Source organism: Hydractinia symbiolongicarpus, chromosome 6 (assembly GCF_029227915.1).
Source record: "Hydractinia symbiolongicarpus strain clone_291-10 chromosome 6, HSymV2.1, whole genome shotgun sequence".
NCBI classification, from domain to species: Eukaryota; Metazoa; Cnidaria; class Hydrozoa; order Anthoathecata; family Hydractiniidae; genus Hydractinia; species Hydractinia symbiolongicarpus.
Genome location: NC_079880.1, coordinates 30993025 through 31016949, shown reverse-complemented (window position 1 = coordinate 31016949; position 23925 = coordinate 30993025). Strand labels below are relative to the sequence as shown.

The following is a 23925-nucleotide window of genomic DNA, read 5'->3' as shown; positions in this document are numbered from 1 at the left end:
TTCAATTGGCTCTTTCCATAAGGTGAAATAGGAGAGAAAACCGTCCAACCATGCAAAGCGTTCATCATCAACTGACTGATAAGGTTTTAGAAATGGTTTTCTCTTCAACTCATGTTCGACAGTGTTTTTCACATTCAAGCAGTCAAAAAAACTATCCATCATTAGACAAAATTGTGCAGTACCAGCTGCTTCAGGTGGACCAAACTGATTGAGAACTTTGCCAACAGTTTCACTGAGAACTTGAGCTGCAAGACGAACTTTCATTACTGAAAATGGTGTTAGCTGTATATGATCATTTGTTAATTTATTGACCAACTTCAAACCACTCTCGGGATCATTGTGATAGAGTTGTGTGATATGACTCCAAAGAACATAAAATCCACTATTCCACATATAACGGGTAGCTCGACCAGAACCAGAATTAAACAGACAATTGCGTGATGTTTTGATGAGATGTGGAGCATCAGCAAAAAAATAGATAAATCGACCATCATTAGCATGAATATTCTTAGTACGATAAACTACATCACTGTCATGGACACCATCTAAATGCCTATGCATTCTGAAAAAGCGTCTATTTGGAGAAGCACCATCAGCTGTTGCAGCGATAACTTTCAAATTTATTTTTTCAAGGTAAAGAACAGCTTTCCAAAATATAGGCATGATTTGATAGGAAGTTATTCCAGTTGTAGCAAATGTTGCAAAACTATATGAAAGAGGATTAACAACACTTTTGGCAAGAAACACGAGAACATGAGTAGCAATTTCTTTGACAGATTTGAGTGTGGCAAAATTTGTATGAATATCACCAAGGTCAACAAAACCAATGAGTTCACCAGTATACTTGTCCCAAACTAAATCCTCCTGTATTTTCATCTCATCAAACAGAATTATGGTATATCTCTCAATGTCTGAAAATGCAGCAGTTTTTTTTGCTAGATCATTGATGATTTCATGATTAAATCCTCTTGTTGGTCGTATGTAGTTTCTACAATCACGAAGTGTTCGCAGGCTAGGAAGAACCAACATACCACAGCCAGTTTTAGGGTCATATCTGAGATCTGAATAAGCAGAAGAAGACTTTGCAGCAAGATTAAGACAGAACTTTATGATCATTGGATGATATCTGACACTGGTTGGTGATGAAGATTGGAGATATTTTTGCTGCTCCTCCCAGAACAATTTCATAAAAGGTGGTACATTTTTTTTATCACATCCACTGAATAAGGTTACAAAATCAGAGCTCATTTCAGAAGTAACATTACCACCATGTGCTTGAATAGCAGCTTTCATTTCAGACAGTTGGCTTGCCAGTTGTTTACATTCCAAACGCTGACTCTGAAGGGTTAATTTGACACGGTCCGGTGATGTGAACTTGATTGGTGCTTTCAACTTTGCAGGTTCAAGCATCTTCCTTTCTTTACGGACAGTAGCTGATTTGAATGAAATGTTATGCGATGTACACTTTCCACAAGGATTAGGTTTGGGTGATAGAATTAACATACGACACATATTTGAACGAAAATACTGGTCTTGATGGAGATTTGACTGAAAGGACTTTTGTTGATAGTCTAGATAGTTGAATTTTTTAGGAATGACATGCTTTTGGAAGTTTGTCTCTCTATTATTATTGCAATCTGGAGCGGTGATACCAATACATAATTCATAACTATTGAGTTCTTTTATGAAATTGGAGAGTGTTGTATTAAGAAAGGATTTTTTGTATAAGATATGCAAATCATGGTCATCTGGTAACATCCATCCAAATATTCTTAAAGAAAATGAAAGGGATCGATCAATGAATATTTCAAATTTTGGGATGATGTGGTCTGGTGATAAACAAGTAACAACAACAAGTGAGTCTTGAGTGTCAATATGCCAACATCTACCCAACGAGAGCTTTGAAACACGTTGACTGAAGTCAACAAAATTTCTATATATGGTGGTTGGAGAAGGTGGTGGTGAAAAATCTTGTAAAATTTGGAAATCTTCACGTTTTTGTATCGAAGTGTTCGATCGAGGTGGAGAGGCTAAGGTCGAAATATTGCCAGATTTTTGTGGAAGATTCAGATGTGGTAGTTCTCCTTCTTTCAAACTTTTTCGAGTTGGGTAAACCCATATTTGATCCTCCGAGAAATGACGTTCACAAATAAACAATTTGAACGTGGAAATGCGACGTCTCAGCTCGTCATCTACCTCCCTATATTTCGTGATGATATTGATGAGCTCCTTTCCCCATTTTTTGTTTACTTCATTATTTGGCAACGGAACTTTGAAAATACTGTTGTCTTTATTTCTCCTCGATACAGAGCATCCATATATAGCACAATTTTCACCAGGCATAGTAAAATCTTGTACGAAAAACACCCAAAGTCGAAATAAAAACACCAAACTAAGTACACACAACACCCAAAAAATGCGCCATTTTGAACTTCTGTGCAGGATCGGAGGTTTGGGAGCCACTATAGTTCAGCCGTAAAAACATAAAACAATGGCCTATTGTTTGTTGCTAGACTATCTTTTTTTCTTGTGACTATGTTTTTTTGCGAAACTTGTTAATTTTCATGGAATGCCCCCAGCAGAGTTACCTACTATTAAAAAATTCACCAAATTAAACAAGCACAGTGCAGTTTGATTAGAATTATTTTCCCCTATAGGTTCCCCACCCTGGCAAGAGTTCATGTGAGATCGGCCCGGCCCCCCGAATATCCTACTTCCAAGCATGGTATTTAACCGTATATCATAAAACACCACCATAGGGAGGGTGTGGTGGGCACATGAACTCTTGCCAGGGTGGGGAACCTATAGGGGAAAATAATTCTAATCAAACTGCACTGTGCTTGTTTAATTTGGTGAATTATTTTCCCCACTCGGTTCCGGCACCCTGGCAAGAATCCATATGAGACTTCAAAGCTAGGTTAAATACCAGTAAAGGGTATATTAAAACAACAATATACAAGACTCACTAAATGGTGAAATCATAACACAAAATATATGTACACCACAAAAAATTAAACCACCACTCTATATCATACACATAAATAAAGTTTAATCAAATGTTGGATTCCATCAAAATATGCTGTCCAAAATTGGTCGTAACAGGCTTATTGTAAAACCTTGCAAAAGTGCTACCATTGGACCAACCCGCCGCTTTTCCAATATCTAAAAGAGACAAACCAGTTTGTTTTGATTTTGATGTAGAAGCAGCACGAGTTGAGTGTGCCTTAAAAACATTTGTGTCCAGCCCTGCAGCTTGCAACATTTTACAGGTCCACCTAGCAATAGTTGCAGATGTTACAGCTTTGTGGGGTGAAACATAACTTATGAAAAGCCTTTTCTCATTGTTGCGTAGACTATTAGTTCTAGCAAGGTATTCTGTAAGGTTTTGCACAACACAGACTTTCCTGTTAGTGGGATATGCAAGAAATTCCAATGGTTTCTGGTGATTTTTCGGTCTACTTTGTTTAAGTAAACTGTGAATAAAGAAGACACATTTTTCATTTTCCTGATGCAAACTATCTAAAGATAAAACACTGAGTGTCTGTGATCGTTGACCACTAAGAACACACATCAAGACAGCTAAACGTTGCGTTAATAATTGTAAAGATAACTCTTCTGGTGGTGGCAAAGAGTCAAGGTACCTCAACACGACATCCACATCAAAAGTGATTGTATATCGAGGAAGAGTTGGTCGTTCCTTGAAAATGCCACGCAATAAACGTTTGATTATAGGTTGGTTGCCAAACGTTATCCCATGGTCAGGTTTGAGTATAGATGATAGAGCAGATCTGGCTGTATTCAAAGCAGAGTATTCTAACTTGGTGGAGTAAAATAACTCAGCTAAAAATTCTGCACCTGCAACTGTAGGAGCTGAGGTTGGATCAAGGTTTTTGGTGCTGCAATATTCAAGCCATTTCTTGATATAAGGTGCATATTGCTTCCTTGTTCCGGAAGTCCATGATTTAATAAGCAAAGACTTTACCTTGTCAGAAACATCAAATTGCACAATCAGGTTCGAATCAGCACTGCAAGAAGCTCCAGGCTCTTGTGTAGTGGATGAAGTAACGACGGTTGATTTGGAAGAAATAGCTGCTCCCTAGAAGGTAAAATTACATAAGGATTTTTAACAGCAACCTGGAGAAGTAATGGATACCATAATTGGTTTGGCCAATTTGGCACAAAAATCAAGCCTTCAATTTTGTCCTGAATTGCTTTTTGAACAACTGCACCTACACAGGCGAAAGGCGGAAAGCAATAGACTTTTTGACCATGCCAATTAATAGTGAAAGCATTTACATGTGTAGTACAAGGGTCTGGTCTATATGAAACAAATGTAGCCAGTTGAGTATTGATTCTACTGGCAAATAAATCAATATCAGGGAAAAATTGAAAGTGTGAAACAATGTCCAGAAAGATCTTTTCACTCAATTTCCATTCTGTTTTAATTTCATGCTTCCTAGATTCTGCATCAGCTTCTACATTAAGAAGCCCTGGAATGTGTGAGATAGTAAGGCAGTTGTCATGTCTAATGGCCCAATCCCAAATATGCTTGACAGCAATGTCACAAGGGATAGAACGACAACTACCCATGTTGGTTATGCAATGTACAGCTGTTGTATTATCACACAATACTTTGATGTGGGTGTTGAAAACTGAGTCACATAATGACCTCAGTCCAAAAAGAATAGCTTTCAGCTCTAATACATTTATATGCTGCTCAGACTCAACTTCTGAGAATAAGCCACCAGTTTGTGAGTTAGAACATACTGCACCCCACCCAAGCTTAGAAGCATCAGTGGAAATAGTCATAGTGGGGTTACCAAATGAGATAGGACTGTATGATGAGGTAATATTGTCACACCACCACTGTATATCTGCTATTGCATTAGCAGACAAAGTAGTGTATGAATCAAAATTGCCATAGTTGTTTCTTAATGAGTCTATCTTCAGACGTTCTAAATCTCTATAATGAAGTTTTCCAAATAACACAGCATGAAAGCTAGAGCTGAAGATACCAAGAAGTTGGGCAATTTCCCTTAGACTAACTTTGTGAGTAGCAGATAGAAGTTTTTGACAATATTCCTTGGTTCTTTTCTTTTTTGAGTCAGTTAAATACACTCTCATATTGACTGAGTCGATGATTGAACCGAGGTATTCTAAGGTTTGAGTGGGGAGAAAATGTGATTTATCAGGATGTACAGAAAATCCCAATTCTCCTAATAAAGATACAATACTCTTTATGTTTACAAAGCAGCCGTTGTCAGATTTGTGCATGGTAATAAGGTCATCAATATAACCTGAAACCAAGCACTGGGATGATCTTAAGACAGCAAGAGGTGGTTTAAGAAGCTTCGTAAATTTTCGTGGTCCAGAACACAAACCGTTAGGAAGACAAGTGAACTGGTATAACACACCATCATAATAAAACTTTAAGAATTTTTGATATTCGTCATCTATATGAACAGAGTAGTAAGCATCTTTAATATCAATTTTTGCCATAAAGCAGTTTTTTGTAACTAATTTCAAAACTGAAGAAATCGTGTCCATTTTAAAATGTATATATGGCATATAACTATTAAGCTTTTTTAAATTCAAAATAAGTCTGAATGAACCACCAGGCTTTGGAGTGAGAAAAATAGGAGATATAAACTCTCCAGCTACATGATAACTTTGTTTGATTACTCCTTTTTTAAGTAACCTGGTGATCTCTGATTTGATAAATACGTTTTCATCAGCAGAGAAAGAACAGTTCACGCTTTCAGCATTACCAGGTTCAGGTGGTTCCTCAAATTCTATTTTTAGACCAGAAACGGTTGACAACACCTCATGGTCTGATGTCAATTCTTTCCATGCAGGCAAACATCTAGAAATAGCACCTGCCTGAGAATTTTTAACATTTTTAGCTAACTTAGTTTTAAGGTTTGATATATATGTACTTACATTGAGGGCAGCAGTTATTTCCTGCTTCTGTTGAAGGGCTTCCGATGACTTTGTTGTGGTTTCTTGCCCTTCTCTAAAAAATTCTGGTTATCTTTCCTGAATGTTGTCGTTGAGCTAGGGATTTTACTAAACCTTCCAACATAAGGATATGATTGATATTTCCTGCTATTGTTGTGGCTATATGTACTGGATGAGGACAAGGCAAGCTTTGAGGCTTCCTGGGCTTCTCTCATACCCTTTTGTAAATCATCCCCAAGCAGAAATTCATTGCATGGTCTACTGGGGTTACATAGATCCCGGTATTGAGGGTTCAAAGAGGTGCGAACATTTTGTTTTCTTTTATTATTTAGGTCTGCATTGACTGACCCGAGTAATGTTATTGCATCAAGACAATTCATGACAACATCCTTCGAATTCAAGGGCTTTTTCCCTTCATCAGACTGTAAAACCTTTTCAACCACCTCTATAATGGCTGATGTTGCACTCAACAGTGTTTGCTGTGTGTTGTACAAATTTCTCTCATTACGTTTTTGAAATTCTGAAAAACTTTTGAGATTAAAAATGCATTTGTTCATCTTTGGCACAGCTATTTTAGTACAGTTTTCAGGCAGCAAGTGCCTTTTCCCTATCTTCTTTTTTACCTCTGGAATAAGACATTTTTCCAGGAAATGAGATGTAACTCTAGTGGCAACATTTCCTCTTTTGTCCATGCAGTAAAGGAGAGAACTCTTTTCTTATTGCACTGAGTACATCTGCAATAATTGCTTGTCTCATATCGTTGTCTGTGCCTTCGACATTTGTTGTATTAGGAGAAGTAACTGTAGTATCATTTGCATTTGAATTTTCAGCCATGCTTTCAGCTGTATACAGGGACTAAAAACTGTTAAAACTTTCAAAATACAATCAGTTGCAAATAAATGATGATATCAGAAATCTACAAAAAATAAACCACAGTGAACTGTGGAGCAGAAATCCAAGTCAATATAAATCCAAGTCAATATAAAACTTATCTTATCTGTTTTTCTTTTTTCGCGTGCTGCTTGTTTATCGTAGGATTTCGGAAGAACAAGTCAGAGGATATTCGGGGGGCCGGGCCGATCTCATATGGATTCTTGCCAGGGTGCCGGAACCGAGTGGGGAAAATAATTGGACTAGCTTGGACTCCTGTATAAACATTCATAATAATAATAATAATAATAATAATAATAATAATAATAATAATAATAATAATAATAATAATAATAATAATAATAATAATAATAATAATAATAATAATAATAATAATAATAATAATAATAAAGTTGACGGACTCCTTTCCTACACGAAACGGACTCCTTTCCAACTCGGCCGGACTCCTTTCCAACGCTCGGACTCCTTTCCAACACGATCGGACTCCTTTCCAACATGATCGGACTCCTTTCCAACGCAAACGGACTCCTTTCCTACCCAATCTAAAAATCGGCTGTCCGTAAAATTTGCCGGTTAAAGTTTACAAATTCAGAGGCGAGGAAGGAGACGAAGGAAGAAATAATACACGTTTTTTTACTTTATTTAGAATGTAAAAGTGGTTAAGGGGAGAAAATGGTTACTTTATTTCAAAGCAAAGACTTGTTGCTTGGGGATAAACGCTGTGAGTACGTTGCTATTTGTGTATAAGGTTATAGCTAGCTAGCTTTAAAGATTTCTTGGGGTGATGTGAGAAGTAAAAGAAGGTGATAGCTATATATTTAACAAAAATGATCTATCTTTGTTTTTATACTAAAGACTACCTAGCTAGTGGCTATTTAACACAAAAAAGAGAAATGGCATTAGCTAGCTATAGCTATAGCAAGTTAGGGATATCTCTTAATTCAGGCATTAGATCCCCTGATCTGGGCATCTGCTTCTTCTGTAAATATTTTAATTTTTGGTTTTATCGGCTCACCAACTTTCCAATCTAAAAAATCTTTTCTTTAGTTTGGATAAAAGTATCTTTCTCTTATAGCTATATATATAGACATAGCAAATTGCATGTTTTATGGTCAGCAGATTGGCTAAAACTGCAACCACCTCAGTCAACATGTATAGACCTTTTTGAATGTTTACATTTTCCGCAGTAAGCTCTTCTGGCTCTAACAACTGTGTGGCAGGCAGAAAGATGCGGAAGCTTGCTGAAGAAAGGTCTTTTTCAGCCCATTTCTTTCTATGGAAACATTTTTCAGGCTTTAAACTATTATCGAGTGTAGATGGATAATTTCTGATTGACATATATTCATATAAAGTCGTAATGATACCGTCGTGCGAAGAAACAGACTAAAAAGGACCTCACTTTATCTAGCGCCCGCATCTTTTTGCCTGCCACGCAATTGTTAAAGCCGAAAGGGCTTACTGAGGAAAATGTAAACATTCAAAAAGGTCTGCTTGAGATAGTAGCTAAACATAGGCAGTTATATATTTATTGTAATCAATGATAGTTATGAGGGTGCCGACTCACCAGAAACGCCGCAAAAACCACAGGCTGTCGGCCCGGAGAAACCTGAATCAACCCGAAACAACATTTTTTTTAAACATTTATTACCATGATGTATAATTTATTCTTTCAATGTCGAGCAGTGGTAGTGGATGTTAGACGTAAATCTCTGGTTATGACGGAGGCTTAGTAAACGCAATAAAAACGCGTATATCTATATTGACATAAATGTTTGTCTTCTGGGTATTAACGAAGTCCATAGATACTTTAAAGTACAGCTACCGCGCCATTATAGCGCATTTGCATATCGGCACATAACGGCATGGTTAAGGTACCCAATACCAACATAATGGTAGACTAATAGTCACTCCTCAACAGTGGAAGTTTTTTTATTCGATAAATATAGCTGTAATAAAATCCCACACATAATAAACTAAGAGTAAACGACAAAATAGCACCTTCCTTCTTTGAGACAAAATTTAAATGAGACCAATGAGCCTTGCACGCATAGCATGTCAGGCGCAATTCGGGCGATTTTGGACGGACCCAGGCTTTTCCGGATGGTTACATAACATATACAGCGTTTTCGGCGAGTCAGCACCCTCATTGGTAGCTGTGCACTTCAATGCAGAAAATATAACACATTGGTTTGAACCAGTATATTTTGTCACGATAACTATAGTTTTTAGGTTGTTATGCTTATCTTTTATACTCTGTTAAGGTTTTCGGCATACATACTTTCTTAGCAGTGATTTTTAAAACTTAGTGTCTTTGGTGACTACAAACTACCATCAATCTCAAACACTTACTCATTATTTTAGACTTCATTACCTAGACACAGAGTGCTTGTACTACAGACATGTGATGATCATCAAATAAACAAAGTACAACACATTTCTCACAGAATGAAAGTCAGTATAGATACATTGCAAAATCTACACTCTGCTCAAGTGATGGGTGATGTTTTGTTGTTTTTTCTCACTTTTTAAAGAGCGTTATTTATTTTTCTTTAAGTCAAATTTCCTGGGAACCAGATTGCACATTTTCTAAAAAATTTTGAGTAATCGAGCACAAGTAAATATTAAAAAATAAAAAAATAACAAGAGCTTTAGTCAGCTAGCTGAGTTTGGAAAAGGAAGTTTGTCGTGTTGATATACTGTATTGATATAATCTATAATGCTCTGTTTCTCCACCTCCTGCAAGAGACAGTCAGATGGGCAATAATATTTTTTTAAACTAAGCAGTCTTATATTTATCAAATAAATTGTATATATATATATGTATATTTTTATATTGAGGATTTTCCAAGACCATATTTTAAATTTTGCTTCTATTATTCAAATTTTTGTACTGTTACCGTTAGTAATAAAATAAACATGGCAAGGAGTAAAACAAATCGTTTTTTGAATCATTTTGAAGCATAAAATTATTCAGGAAAGTTTTATTGCTCATGTCCCACCCAAACTTTTATGAATCTAACTTCAAAAAATTGCTAGGTGTATGCTTAGTGTACTCCATCATCATTTAATATACTTTGTGTTGTGTTTCCGGCTGCTTTTATAAATTCAGTATAGATGATACTCTGTAAAACACTTGACACATGTTGTCAGAATAGTGCAACTTCATGAGTAAATGCTCATTAACTTTTGAAAAATGTTGAGTGGCAAAAGTGGCAAACCTCTGATTTTAAGTTAAGCAAGAAATGAGTATTATGAGTATTGAATGTAATTGTATATAATAAAATATCACAAAAGAACTAAATTAATTTATTGTACGACCCATTGCATTTTGTGTATTATCATGAACGATCTTTAAAATGGGCAATATAAAGGTTTCTTTTATTCCAAACTGCAAATCCCATTGTTACCATTATCATGTATACCCAACAGAGCCACAGGTCTTTTTGTGAAAAAGTTATTTAATAATGTATCTAGTGTAATAATTATTTTTACTATAACTTTTACTATAAGATGTTTTAGGAAAGCATGAAAGAAATTTGATAAAGATAAATTTCTATTTTGTCATTTTAGTAAATTTTACGACTAGCTTTTATGTATGGTATATTTTGACTGATGATGACAATGAAACAATCCGTATTTTATCTTAAAAATTTTTACTCCACTTGTGCTGTTACAATCACTTGAAATTACTGTATTTTTTGTATGACTCTTGAGTTTACTTTTGAAAACAATAAATTAGTTACATATTTACCAATTCTACTTTCAGTTGAAAAGTCTTGTATAGAATATAAACAGGATATATATAGTATGTATTGAAAACAAAACAATGTAGGAAAAACAGATTTATTGATGTTTTTTCAGTTGGGAAACTGGATAGGAATTAAGATTAAAAACTTTTTTGGTTGAGATTGAAACACATTAAGAAATTTACTTTAGAACCTTCTATCTGTGACAATTATAAAAAAATAGGTAAAGCGTATATTTACAAAAATTGCATTTTAGATGTTGTCGTCTCTGCTACTATTTTGATTTGATAGGTAAAAATATTTGGCTTACAGTTTTGATTATATATTCAGAAAGTTGAAAATAATTTATAAACATTGGGTAAGTTATACAGTTAAAGTCAAAAATTGAAGTGAAGGATTGTTTAGTTTATTATTCTTTTATTTATTGTTGTTATGGCCACTTGTATTTTAAAATAATCTGTGGAAGTCAATGCTCAAGTGTAAAATTCAATAGACTTTTTTAAAAATTATGGAAGTTCAGTATTATAGTTGTGACAGATTTGGTAAAACATATTACAGATATTTACAGATAATCAGTTGTTAACTAACTTCTTTTTAATAAGGTGGTAATGCAACAGGTTATACATTTATACTACATAAATCCTGAAAACAATTTTGCAGTAGACACAATGTTCGTATAAATGCTAACCAGTATTAATTAATATTATTCAAATTTTTAAATCAGTATTAGATTAAAGAAAACTTACATATATAGTACATAAATTATAAAGCACAGTTTTAGCAAAATGAACACAAGAAAATTGGTCAGATTTATTTTTTTGCTCATAGTTATTATAAGTTCCCCTTTTTAATAATTTCAGATAATTGCTAGTAAAAATTTAAAGTGGTGATGTAGATTCATTTTGTAATTCTATGTCCTATCGTGTCAATTTAAAATATTTGATATTTGTTAGTTTCAGTAGTAAGTTCAGGAACAAATAATTTTTGACAAAATATTTTGAGGAGTAGTTTTTTTTAAAAAAGTTTATTTTAATATTGTTTCATGGATTATATTTAGTCTTGCTTATATTGCAATTTCGGACAATACGTATTATTATTTATTTATTTTTTTTGTCACAGTTTTGATTTTAAGCTTATTTTATATTCCTTTTTACGACGTTTTTACTACCTTTTCTACAAGAAAAATTTAGGAAAATGCACAAGTAGTAAAAAAGTGCCAGAGTTAATTGTAACTTCACAAAAACTTTTCGTTACAAAAAGGATTTTCAAGTTTGTAACAAAAAATAGACATTTCTTTTGTTTGTTTTTATTATAACTAGATACGAATTCAACTTAAAATATGGTTTATAAGTAGCATAGTGGGAGTAGGTAGTTGAAATTCACCCTGTGACTTGTTTTATTACCTAACATTTTTTCAGTTTTTTTTCCCGGTTGTTAACTTTACTAATGACTTCTCAGACTACTATTCGCTTTGTACCCAGATCTTTTTTTAAAACGTCGTATCGGACTCCTTTCCAACTTCGTTCCCAAGTTTGGTATTTTGTGTAAAATATTAAGAAACGTTATCGGACTCTTTTCCAACCTTGTACCCAAAATTATTAAGAATTTCATAACGGACTCCTTTCCAACTTTGTACCCAGGGCCTTTATTATTTTGCATGAACACATGAAGAGACGTCGGGTCGGACTCCTTTCCAACTTTATTCCCAGGGTGTTTTGATATTTTGCATAAAATTATTCAACATCGTATCGGACTCCTTTTTATATTTGTACCCAGGGCCCGATTCCTTTCAACTCTGTACCCAGGGCTTTTATTATTTTGTATGACGGTATGAAGAGAGGTCGTATCGGACTCTTTTCGAACTCTGTACCCAGGATCCTTTATTATCTTGTGATTTCCGGGTAATTCATATAATTTTTTCATGCATGTAAAATAGGAAAATATGTTAAATATCTTTTATTAATTCTCAGAAACATCGAACAGAATGCGAAAATTTGATCTAGAAATAAAGTAGTTCATTTTTAAGCAGATCCTGGTATTTTAACAAATTTCAAGCTTTAATTGACATGACAGGAAAAGTGCTAACACAGCCAAAAGACTATGTTTGAAAACCCCCGGACCAAATAGATATAGACAATATGGCATTCAGGTGTTTATTTGAGTCTAGCATAGTAATATGTGAAGTAATTTATGGAGGTGTTGCTAAATTCATGTGTAGGTTCAAATCCTGTCACAGACATTCTCTAGCTCGTATGCAGCTATATAACATGGACAACGGGCACATCGTCTGTGAGCCCGGCATGATTTAGCACTTTCGTTAAGTTATATTAATAAAGTTTTATTGTTTTTTCATTTTTTTTGCAATCCAATCAAAATTTGCTCTGATAGATTACTTCACATATTCTTTTTTTCTTTAATGTAAGCACCAATGTTTTCACTGTCTTAACGATCATAATTACCCTCATCTGTGGAGCAACGCTGCTTTTGAGCTGACCGATTTCCTTTGAATTAGAGTATTTCAGGTTTCAAGAAAACAGTGCCAATAGGGCCAGTATTATTTCGCAGTTAGTTTATGTTAGAAAAGAAAATAATTCAAACAAAAAAATCCCAGCAGTTTAACAAAGAACAGCATGAGTTGCTTTTGTTTTTCGCAATATTCGCAATCAGGTTGCTCTTATTTTGTTTTAAAACAATTGTTTTTAGTTTTTATTAAGCGTGCATCTCGACTCAAAATGTTTTTCTTCGCACATAATGCGTCAATAAAGCCACTTATACCGTCAATGATGGAGTAAGAGCTCGGGGCGCTTATTTAAAATATTTATGTTTTTTTGGGGGAGAGCTTTTTCGGCAGGGGCGCATATTTAAGCAGGGGCGCATATTAACTCTACTAAAATAAAAACAAATGAAATGTGTCATTTCATTTCTTTCTTTTCACTTTTAACGAACAACATCTAAACAAAAATTAATCTATCTCAATGTTTTCATCTTCGTCTTCGTCTTAGTGGTCTGAATCGACTGTGAGAAACTCGCGTGTTGCTGTGACAACATTTTCATCTATTTTCATCAGTATCTTTCTCAGTTAAGATGGAAGCTGCCTTTCTAAGATGTCCAGTGAATACGATCGTTTTCTGATCCGTCTGTGGCAAGGTTCAGTGCACATTATTTAAAAGAGGTTTTTATATTTTCTGGAATATTTTTTTCCCAAGCCTCCAGGATCAATTTTATGATTGTACGTCGGGGTGGAGGTTTTAAAGTTTCCCCCAGTTGCGAGCTTGCTAATTCCTTTTTCCTTTAGCCAATCATCGTATTTTTCTGTTGCATGAGCTTTGAAGGGTTCGTTCCAGCTTGCGTCCGGAGTTCGAATATATTGTGTACAGCTGCCTGGTACATTAAATACGTCAATCTTTTTGGAGTGTAGAGAACATTTTACACTGTCCTCGATGTGACATTCATAAGAATCCCAAACAAGATAGCGACGGGTAAATTAGAAAGCTCCGAGAACTTTATTAAGCATATATTGGTTAGTTCAGTGTTCATTCAGCCGTTTGGGGATAATACTATATAGCAACTTTTTAACTCTTTGTCCATTGCGGCTGACTCACGCTTTACACCTTTAAAAACAATAAAAATTGTTTTTACCGTCACTGTATTTTCCCTAAGCCGTCCACTGTTGTAGAAGAAACCATACCTATGACATTAGCAGCCTTGTATGGATGTTTCATAGACAAGCGGCGGACATTTAAAACAAATGCTACCAAATTATCAAAAAGTTGATCTGGAACTTTTTGTTGTTTTTTATGCCTTATTCCAAATAAGCGCCCCCTCCTGATAGCCGTGTAATAAAATAAGCGCCCCACTGGCTATAGAAAGGTGGCGGTTATTCAAGCAGCGGCGCTTAGTGAAAAAATGTCTCTTAGGGGGTAGTGTCATTTACGGTAATCATATAGTATAATGCTACGTGCGTTGAGTCAATATCAGTAAGTAATATGTGCAAGAACCATCAGAATAAGTAAATTCTGAAGACTTTTTGGTTTACTACAGTCTGACGTACTTCCTTTTTTTTCTTTGTCTAGCTAACTTACTCTCTGGTACTATTGACGAAAAATAATGTCGTTGCTTGTTGAGATGTTTGGTCTTGGATTTCTTTACTGTGACCGAGCAAAGTAACTAAGCCTGTTCGGTCTGGGGTATTTCAAACATAATATTATGACTGGGAGGATCTTTGTCTAATAATTTGTCTAATATACCACTACACTATCTGCTTTAAAGTTCAATTCTTATATTCTAGAGTCTAGACCAAATTTTCAGATTTTGTTTAAGGTTTCTGATAACCAAATAAAAGTTATTTAACATATTTTCCGTTTTTTGCATAGTCCGTATGAATAAAAGCCAAAATTGCCCTAAAATCCGTTTTTTCCAGATTTTTGTTTAAAATATGAAAAAATCGGGTAATCGGTTTTATCACTTAACCAAAATTTTCAGAAAGATTCCCTTAGGATTCTCCTAAGGATAATCCTAACAAGAGTTATTGTATTTTCCCCATTATAAGGGTTTCATAGAAGGCAGTTTTGAGTAATAGCCAATATCTACAGCTTTGAGAGATATGGGACCTAAATATTTCTCATACAGGGGTCTATTAGATAGATGAAAACGTTCCCAAAGCATGGAGTCCGTCAAGTGGATAAAACAAAAAATGTGAGCAATCTTCAGGCTGTTGGAAAAGATTTTTAGAACACAATGAATTTTTAGGGAAAAAAAATGTTTTTAAGATTTTGTAATCTCGACTTCCAAACTAAACTTTCCGTATTATAAAATCTGTCCCCTTTAAGGCGGTTCTCCTAGAAAAAAAACTATATCGCAGAGAATTGTCTTTTCTGAAGATACTTGATGAGATAAAAATTTAATTGATTGGTTGCCATGGTTACCCGTTGCTATGGGCAAAATATGACATTTTGCTGCTCGACGCCTTAACCAAATAACTGAATAACATGTACTATTTCAAACGTTTTTGGCCGCGTAGGTTCCTCAAGGGTCACGTGTATGGATTAAGTGAAACGCATTTTCGTAAGGCTGACTCGTCTGAGAACTGATGCGGTATTTTTTAGACGAAAGAAAAGCTAACACAGGACGGAACAGGCAATACCTCGACAACAGAACTGAAAGGCAAAACGTGAATTGAAAATCGGTTTCATTTAAACACTAAGTGGTACTAAGGCCTGCAATGACAGAAGAAATTGTAAAGTGTGTGTGCTTCGATCTTGAGAATTCTTGTTTCGCGTGGATTTCAAACTTAAACGGCAAAAAACTTGTTTAAAGATTATTTTATGAACATTCTTGACTTGTGGATCGACAAAAGCACTATAAGTCTTAGGTCTAATTGATGACGAGTTCACTTTGGTGGGTACACTGTTAATGAAGCTTTGTGACTGCTTGTGCAACAATACGTTTGACTTTTTGGAACTGTAATTTATTATCTTCAGAGGCTCGAAAGTGGAATCTAGCAATTTTCAGGCGTTAAACACGGAACAAGATGCAGAAAGCTTCCTGAAATGACAAAAATGGTCGCTATTGGCGTTGCTATGCAGTTTTTTTGCGCTTTGTTGCGAAAAGTACCGGATTGCACAATATAAACCGAAATTTATAACTAGCGCTACTTACCACCGTATTCTAAGATGAATTTGTCGTCTGAAAACAGGTAAGAGACAATTCTTGAAATTTAGACATTTTATCTAGGGGAACCAAAGGATGTGGCTTTGTATCCGAGATCAATATTAGCATCTGTTTGAAACATATCAATTTATGAAAGCACTGGATGTGAGTTTTCGCAAATTTGAATAACATACGACAGACTTTTCAAAATTAATTTAAACTTAGCTTGGTGGTGTGTCATGAAAGAAACATACCCGTAATGTCTGCTAGTTCTAGAACTTTTTTTACATTTTGGTTGACATTCCCGATAATTTCGTTATATACAAAGTTTATTATTTCCGTTTTTGAACTATTTTATATGATTGTAAATTTGAATAAAATTGCGAGTGTTTTACGTGCCCCAACTTTTTAATAAGTTTTCCCTCAATAAAATAAATTCTGTTGTAAATTTTAGGACTTTACTGGCATAAAATTTAGGTAGTAATTTCAAGTAATATCCAACATCTGACAACCAAATAAAAGTTATTTAACATATATTCCGGTTTTTACATAGTTCGCACGAATAAACGCCAAAAATCTGGTAAAATCTGGTAAGCGGATTCATCACGTGACCAAAATTTTACAGAAAGATTCCAATAGATACATTTATAAAGTCAGTAAGTAATATAACTATGCAGCATAGCAAAAAATACATATTAAAGAAAACGGCAGGGTGGAGGGGAGGGGAAGGGCGGTCCTCCCCTCAATAAGATCTAATAGGATGAAAATTGACGGAGCTCTTCAAAATTATGTAATACTACATATACATTGTTAGAACCATTCATCTCCCATCATTACGACCAGTCACTTTTTTATTTAAGCCCCTTAACCCTATTCGGTCCGGGGTTTTTCGAACATACTATGACCGGGGGGGGGGGGGGGGCGGATTCCGCCCCCCCTCAATAACTTTTCATAGGTTTGTTCAAATTGAATCAAACTTGGCACACTTATATTACGTCATAAAATGAACAAAATGGCGCCAATAAACTTTTGCTTGCGTCAGCACATTTTCTGTGACGTCATCAGAAGCTTGAAAATTGTTAAAAATGCCACTATCTGCTTGAAATATAATTACTTTTGTTCTAGAGCAAATTTTTACATTCTGTTTGAAGTTTCTGAAAGCTAATTAAAGTTATTTAACATATCTTCCGGTTTTTACATGGATCGGATAAAAAATTGCCAAAAACTGCCCGAAAATCCGTTTTTTCCGATTTTCGGGTAAAATCCGACGAAATCGGGAAATCGGACTAGTCACGTGTTCAAATTATTCTAAATGATTCTTCTTGATGAAACAAAGTTGTGTTGCAAGTTTCAAGTTCTAAGGATATTCCTAACAGGAGTTATTATATTTTCCCCCTTATAAGGATTTCATAGAGATTATTAGGGGTAGTTTCGAGTAATGGTCAATATCAAAGCCTTTGAAAGGTATGGGACCTAAAAAATTAGCAAGCAGGTGTCTAATAGATAAATGTTGAAACTCAGTAAGTATCATAGCCATATAACAAAGCAATCAGGAGTTATTAAAAAAAAACCGTCAGGGGGGGGGGGGCGGAATCCGCCCCCCCCCCCGGACCGAATAGGGTTAACGGGGTGAAACAACCCATCCCATACAGCATTGTATAATTATTAAACGTTCTTAAAACATGGAGCCGTCAAGTGGATAAAAACAAAAAAAAAGAAAGCGATATTCACACTGTTGTAAAAAATCTTTAGAACCAAATACATTTTTAAGGTGAAAAATTGTGGTATTTGTTTTAAAGATTTTGTACCTTATTGAGAAAATTAAGTTATGTAAAATGACACATTTGGTCCCAGGCACAAAATAACTTTGCAACTTTCTTTTTCGTTAATAAAACAATTGAATTGCAAAAATTCTTTTTTATGAAAACTTTATTAAAATAAATGCATTTTCTGCGATCTGCGTTTTCTTTTTTGTTATCATTTTCTATGAAAGATATATTAAATTCATATTTTTAAATGAAAAAAGGTCCAATCACAAAAGATCTCTTCGAACATTTTAAAGTGTACGCTCCGTGGATGAGCATGCTTGAAAGCCCAGTGAGAGTTCTCATAAAAACAATTTCAAACAATGCCAAACTAAACTGTCCGTATTATCAAATTTGTCCACTTTATCCGATCCGAGATCAATATCAGCATCTGTTTGAAATATCTCAATTTATGAAAGCACTGGAAGTGAGTTTTCGCAAGTTTGAATAACTTGTGACAACTTGTGACTGTCCAAAATGAATTTGAGAAACTTTACCTGTAACGTCAGGCTTGTTAATTGCGTGCAAACAGAATGTGAAAAAAGTTTTGGAACTTTTTCCACATTGTGTTTGACATTCCCAATAATTTAACAAAGAATCTTATTTTTCGGTTTTTAACTATTTTATATGATTGGTAAATTGGATAAAAATGCGGGAAAAAACGAATATCGGGTGTTTCACGTGTCTCAATTTTTTACATATATTCTCTTAATAAAATAAATTCTGATGTCATATTTTAAATTTTACAGATATAAAGTTTTTAGAGAAATTTAGGGAGTAATTTCTAGTAATAGCCAATATCTAACAATTTTGGAAAGATGAGACATAAAAATTTAGCAGCTTTCACCTTAAGACATTGACGTTAAGTTAATGTTATTGACGTCGCGACGTTAAATGTGTCGATCAACATTTGAGACAACTTTTCCAATCACGTCACAGGAAAATTGCGGCCATACGAATACACTCATCGTATTTTATATTATAGACGATACCTTATCGGGGAAAAAAAGTCGTGGAAAAGTGACTAAATTGGCAAGTGACCTAATTTTTCTTCGAACAAAACTTCCCCCAATTTTTTTCCCCGACTAGCACCTGACTAAGAATTTACCTTAACTTTTTTTCTTTTAACGTAAACTATTTTTCTCATTGTTACCACCTTAATAAATTGCAAGGAAGATAAAAAAGTATCGCCGCCATAAAAAACATAATGGAGACAAAAAGGGATTCTTCTCGTAGTTGTTTTGTATGAAAAACATACATGGACAAATAAAAAAATTGATTCAAATTCCCTTGGGAGGCTATCTACAGGAATCTCTATAATAATAACCGTATTTTGTCTGTTCAAAAGGGTTACCGATATTCCTCTGATCTTACCGCGAATTTTTAGAAACTAGGGGTTGTTTAATTGGAAATCTTATGATTTATCAAAATAAATTACAAAAATTAATTTATTTCCTTACATAATTTAATTAATTTAATTGATAAACCTCTAATTTGAAAAAAAAATTAAGTGATTAAAATGAATTCATTATTTAAATGCGCCATTTTTAATAATAATTTACCCCCGTGACCTTAATCGCCGATTCCGCCCAGGAGCCACAGAAAACAAATAGGATGGTTTTACTGACAGTTTAACTGACTTTGTTTTGACCGCTCGCACGTGTATACCAATCAAAACGTCTGATTCTTTGAAAAACGAATCAAGACTTTCGCGGCCTAGACATGCCAACGAAGAAACATGATGGCCATTTTAGTTTTTAAAAAGTAATGGTGGTCAGTGTTGTTTCTAAGTCTGTTTCACCTTTTTGTCTTCTATAAGCTTTTTATTTTCGTAACATTGATTTTTTGTATGTTCTAAAATGTTAGGATAAATATATTGTCACGTTTTTTTTAGCTACGTACAGATCTTAAACGCACCAGTTTTAGGAGTTTTGGCTAGGAACGAATATTCTATTAGCTAATAGCCTTACTTTTTACTAATTTTGTTTGGTATAGGAGGTTTTTCTCCAACCCAACATTAATTTTTATGTCGAGGATGTAGCCACTTAGCTAGCTCATATATTAACCTAAAAAGTGAGTGTTAAAATTCAGTTTGGCTATTAATATGGCAATATTCTCAGCAATAAATCTTATGCCAAATGCACGGTCATTTACGGCAGGAAAAAAAGTGTGCGCATGCGCCATTATTTGTTATCAAATTTTCTGCCGCAAGCGATTCATAATGGCCACCATCGCACGTGCTTTAAATTTCCCTTAAAAACAAATGTTTTTCGAGCCTCTGCGGTAGAGATCATCTCTTAAAAAGATTTTATTTTAGTAGAGCAGGCCTTGGACTATACAAAAACTCTGGATTCCACTACCCGATCACTTTCACTTTTGTTGGGAGGAGACAGAAAGAATAGCAATGTTTTGATCATAAAATTTTATATGTTGGTGGAAAATGAAGATATTTGCCTTCCAACGCAAAGTCATGCTTTAAGACATGTGTTTCCTGAAAGCTGATAGCCTATTTTATCAAATAAAACCAGTGGTTTGTGGCTGCCACTTTTTTTCTGAAAGAAATTGGTCCTTGGAAATGACCTTTTACAAGACTTCATAAATCGGTAAATATCATTATTTTAAATGGGAATTGTGCACTCAATAAGATAAATATAAGCAATAAACCAGTGTTAGATGTGAAAAATGTTGCTTGTGGCTACCCCCTAACCTTTCACAGTCAGGGTAAACACTTAATTAGGCGACGGTAGGCTAATTAGGGCATACCACCTATTTAGACGACTCATTGTACCCTAGTTAGACCATATGTAACCTAGTTAAGACATTACAATATTTAATGGCTTCTCACACATTCCTAAAAAAAATCGCAAAAACACTTTGTTCAGAATGAATAGTCTACGCAACCATGATTCCAAAATTGTCACTCGTGCCTCGATATGCTCGCGCAAGTAAGAATTATGTTAAAATGAAATATTACATGTCGCCTATTTAGGTGACGATAGTAAAATCCGCAATAATTTAATGAAGATATTCTTTCACAAAAAACGCAAAAAAAAAGTATTTTTTTTAAGATGGATGTGGTAACAATTTGTTTTGTAACGTTTCTTTTTTATTCACATCCTGTTTTAACATCGTTAAAATCTTAGTCAAACAATACCACGTTTTCGTCCGCCATATTTTTTTTCCTGTGGCGTCGATGGCTGAAATCCATTATTTAAAACAACAAATATTGCCACACAAGGTTTGGGCCATAAGTTGCCAATGTGCGATGCAAATAAGACGATAATTGGTCAAAATTGTCTGCATTCACATAAAAATTGTAGTGCGAAACGCAATGATTTCGACGTATTTACAACAGAAAGTTTTCGTTCGCCTAGTTAGACTACGGGTAGCGTAATTAAACTACATCTTGTCGCCTAACTAAATGACTCACCTAATTAGGTCATGTTGTCTAATTAGGTGTTTACCCTGACTGTTTCACAGTTCCCCAAAAGGGGTTAGGGGTTAGTTAGGGGTTTATTAATAGTTCTGCTAAAAATAATTTTTCGCAGTGAAGGTTTGTTTGTTAATGAAAAACCTCATACAAAAAGAAATCAATAATATTTTTCTCTAATATGTATATAATTAACAAAACAACAAGTAACACTAAACCAGAGATGCTCCTGTGCATTTATTTGGACAGCATATCTGTTCGTACCCTGGAAAAAGTTTTTGACTTTATAATTGAGGCTTATGCCGAGTTTGTGGTGTCTGATAAATCATGAAAAATTTATGTTTATCTCGCCAAAAAAAATAGTTTCATCAGAAAAAAGTCAGGGATTTCACAGGAATATGTTAAACATTAACTCACATGTCTGTACATTTTTATGCACACTTTGCTATCATTTTACATGCTTTTTTATGAGAGCCTCAGGTTTTTTTAAAAGATAAGAGCTTTTTGTAGGCCCTGCCGTCTGCTTAATCATTGTTTTCCAAACCAAAAATAACCTAGCCTGCGGTTGTGGTAAACACTGGAACTATCCAGAATCACCCAGAACCGGGAAGTGGGCTGTACGAGGTTTGTACCCGGGGTCCATTGAATGTGACGGCTGGTCTGTTAAATTATTGAATTATAAAAGATTGAAAACAATTGCCACACATTGCACACGTGATTCTGGTAGCTTATATTGTACTTTCTGTTTGTTCACATTTTAGGGCACCAGTCCCAAATTGTTCTATGATACAAAACATGTTGGCACGATTTCATTGAAGTAATTTTGACCCAACAATTCACAATTTCAAGCGTCATTCAAACGTGATTTGCATGTGAAGATTTGTTGACAGAAGCGGTTAAAAAAAAAGATGGAACAATGATGAAACAGAGGAGCTTGCCGATTTGTTCGATTACCACTTTTTGTTGGATGCGTTTGAAATAAGAATATATTCGTTAAATACAGATTATGAATTGAAATAAAAAATACTTGTAATAGCCTAATTTGTAAACTATTTTTATATAATTCAGATTGACTTTCGTGGTGAAAAATCTCACGATTAAGGAATGGTCTAGGCTTAAATGTCTAAAAATGTGTGTGCTTTCGTTTAACACATATATAACTGTACAATTTTTTTCATTTGCAATCAGTTGCTAGTCTAACAACAACAACAATAATGATAAACATTTAAAATGTTTCTAGCCCAGAAAATCACAAAAACCTATTGTTAGTGGATTATTTCCATTGGGGTCCACTGAGTCTGAGTGAAGCTAGCTTTCTCACATTTACGTTTAGTTTTAGCAGGCTTCTAGAAAACTAATCAAGACCAACCTTAGAGCTAGCTAAGGTTACAGATCAGATGAATTATTTTTTTTCCTTATAAATTTAATTTTAGAAGTATAATAATTTACATTTCTAATAGTTGTCAACCATTTTTTTGTGAAAACGAAAGTGAAATGTATGGTGTAGAAAAGCTCAAAATTTTAGTAGTAAAAAAAGTGGCAGCTACTACCTAATACGATAGAACGCTCGATAAGGGATACATACAAACAGGAAAAGTAATTTTTAGGCAAAACCTTGCGTCAGAATGTTGTACAAGAGTGCTCCTGTACTGGTAAATTGTGAACTAGCCATCTGGGCTTTTGTGGACCTTGCCGTCTGTTTAGGCTGCCCTGGGTCGCAACCAAAGGGGAAATAGTAGTCTATGGTCATCCTTCTTTAGTTTTAAAAGAAAAAAATGTTAAATTTTCTTTTATTGGGCAACTAAAACAAGATAATAGAGAGTGAGGTCAATATCGATGACGTCATAATCTTATACCGTAGGCGCTTTTTTTAAAAAAATTTTTGGCGCATGCGCACACTTTATTTCCTTAAAATCGCGGTTTTGAACGACCGTGAATGCAGGTTAACTAGCTACATCTTTAATTATTTTCCTTAAAACTTTTTTTGCAAATAAAATAGCTGAGAAATTGCTTTAGCTGGAGGGGTAACGACAGGCTGTTTCCTGTGTTGTCATTTTAACCGAAGTTGATAATTTTTATTTTTTTTGAGAAGGGTACTGTTCAAGTCTGTTTAACTGTACTAAGCGGTTAGGTCTGTGTTAACAATAGCCTGTTTTTGGAAAAGCCAGTTACGCCTATGCGGGTCATCCCACTGTAACATTTAATTTTTAAACTTTCTTGGGAATCACGCCTGTACGAATGTGCAACAATGTTTACCTGGACTAACCGCTTAGCCCTGTGCAAGAAGTGAAGGACTGTTTCTTGTGTTTTCATTTAAATAGAGTCTGCAAGAAAGTTTTTTTCAAAAGGGTATTATCCCTATACACCTGTGTAACACCGTTTAACTGTACTAAGCGTTCAGTCCGGTGTCACGATTAATTTTTTAACTTTTACAAAAACTTATTCC

The 23925-nt window shown here is 34.6% G+C and overlaps 1 protein-coding gene and 2 long non-coding RNA genes across 3 annotated transcripts; 2 read left to right on the top strand and 1 right to left on the bottom strand.

The window, feature by feature from the left end:
- Positions 1 to 5953: 5953 nt before the first annotated feature.
- Positions 5954 to 7001, bottom strand: LOC130648225 (uncharacterized). Its single transcript, XM_057454262.1, has one exon. It carries the CDS (start codon positions 6648 to 6650, stop codon positions 5955 to 5957), a length of 696 nt encoding a protein of 231 aa, XP_057310245.1. The 5' UTR covers positions 6651 to 7001; the 3' UTR covers position 5954.
- Positions 7002 to 7154: 153 nt separating this feature from the next.
- Positions 7155 to 10163, top strand: LOC130648219 (uncharacterized). Its single transcript, XR_008982924.1, has 2 exons — positions 7155 to 7570; positions 9211 to 10163. It is a non-coding gene; the product is annotated as an uncharacterized LOC130648219 (long non-coding RNA).
- A 10033-nt stretch (positions 10164 to 20196) lies between these two features.
- Positions 20197 to 22998, top strand: LOC130648198 (uncharacterized). Its single transcript, XR_008982922.1, has 2 exons — positions 20197 to 20652; positions 22241 to 22998. It is a non-coding gene; the product is annotated as an uncharacterized LOC130648198 (long non-coding RNA).
- Positions 22999 to 23925: the final 927 nt, after the last annotated feature.

What these genes read in the sequence shown, in the direction of transcription:
- LOC130648225 (XM_057454262.1), bottom strand. Translation starts at nt 6,650, where the DNA reads ATGGACAAAAGAGGAAATGTTGCCACTAGAGTTACATCTCATTTCCTG.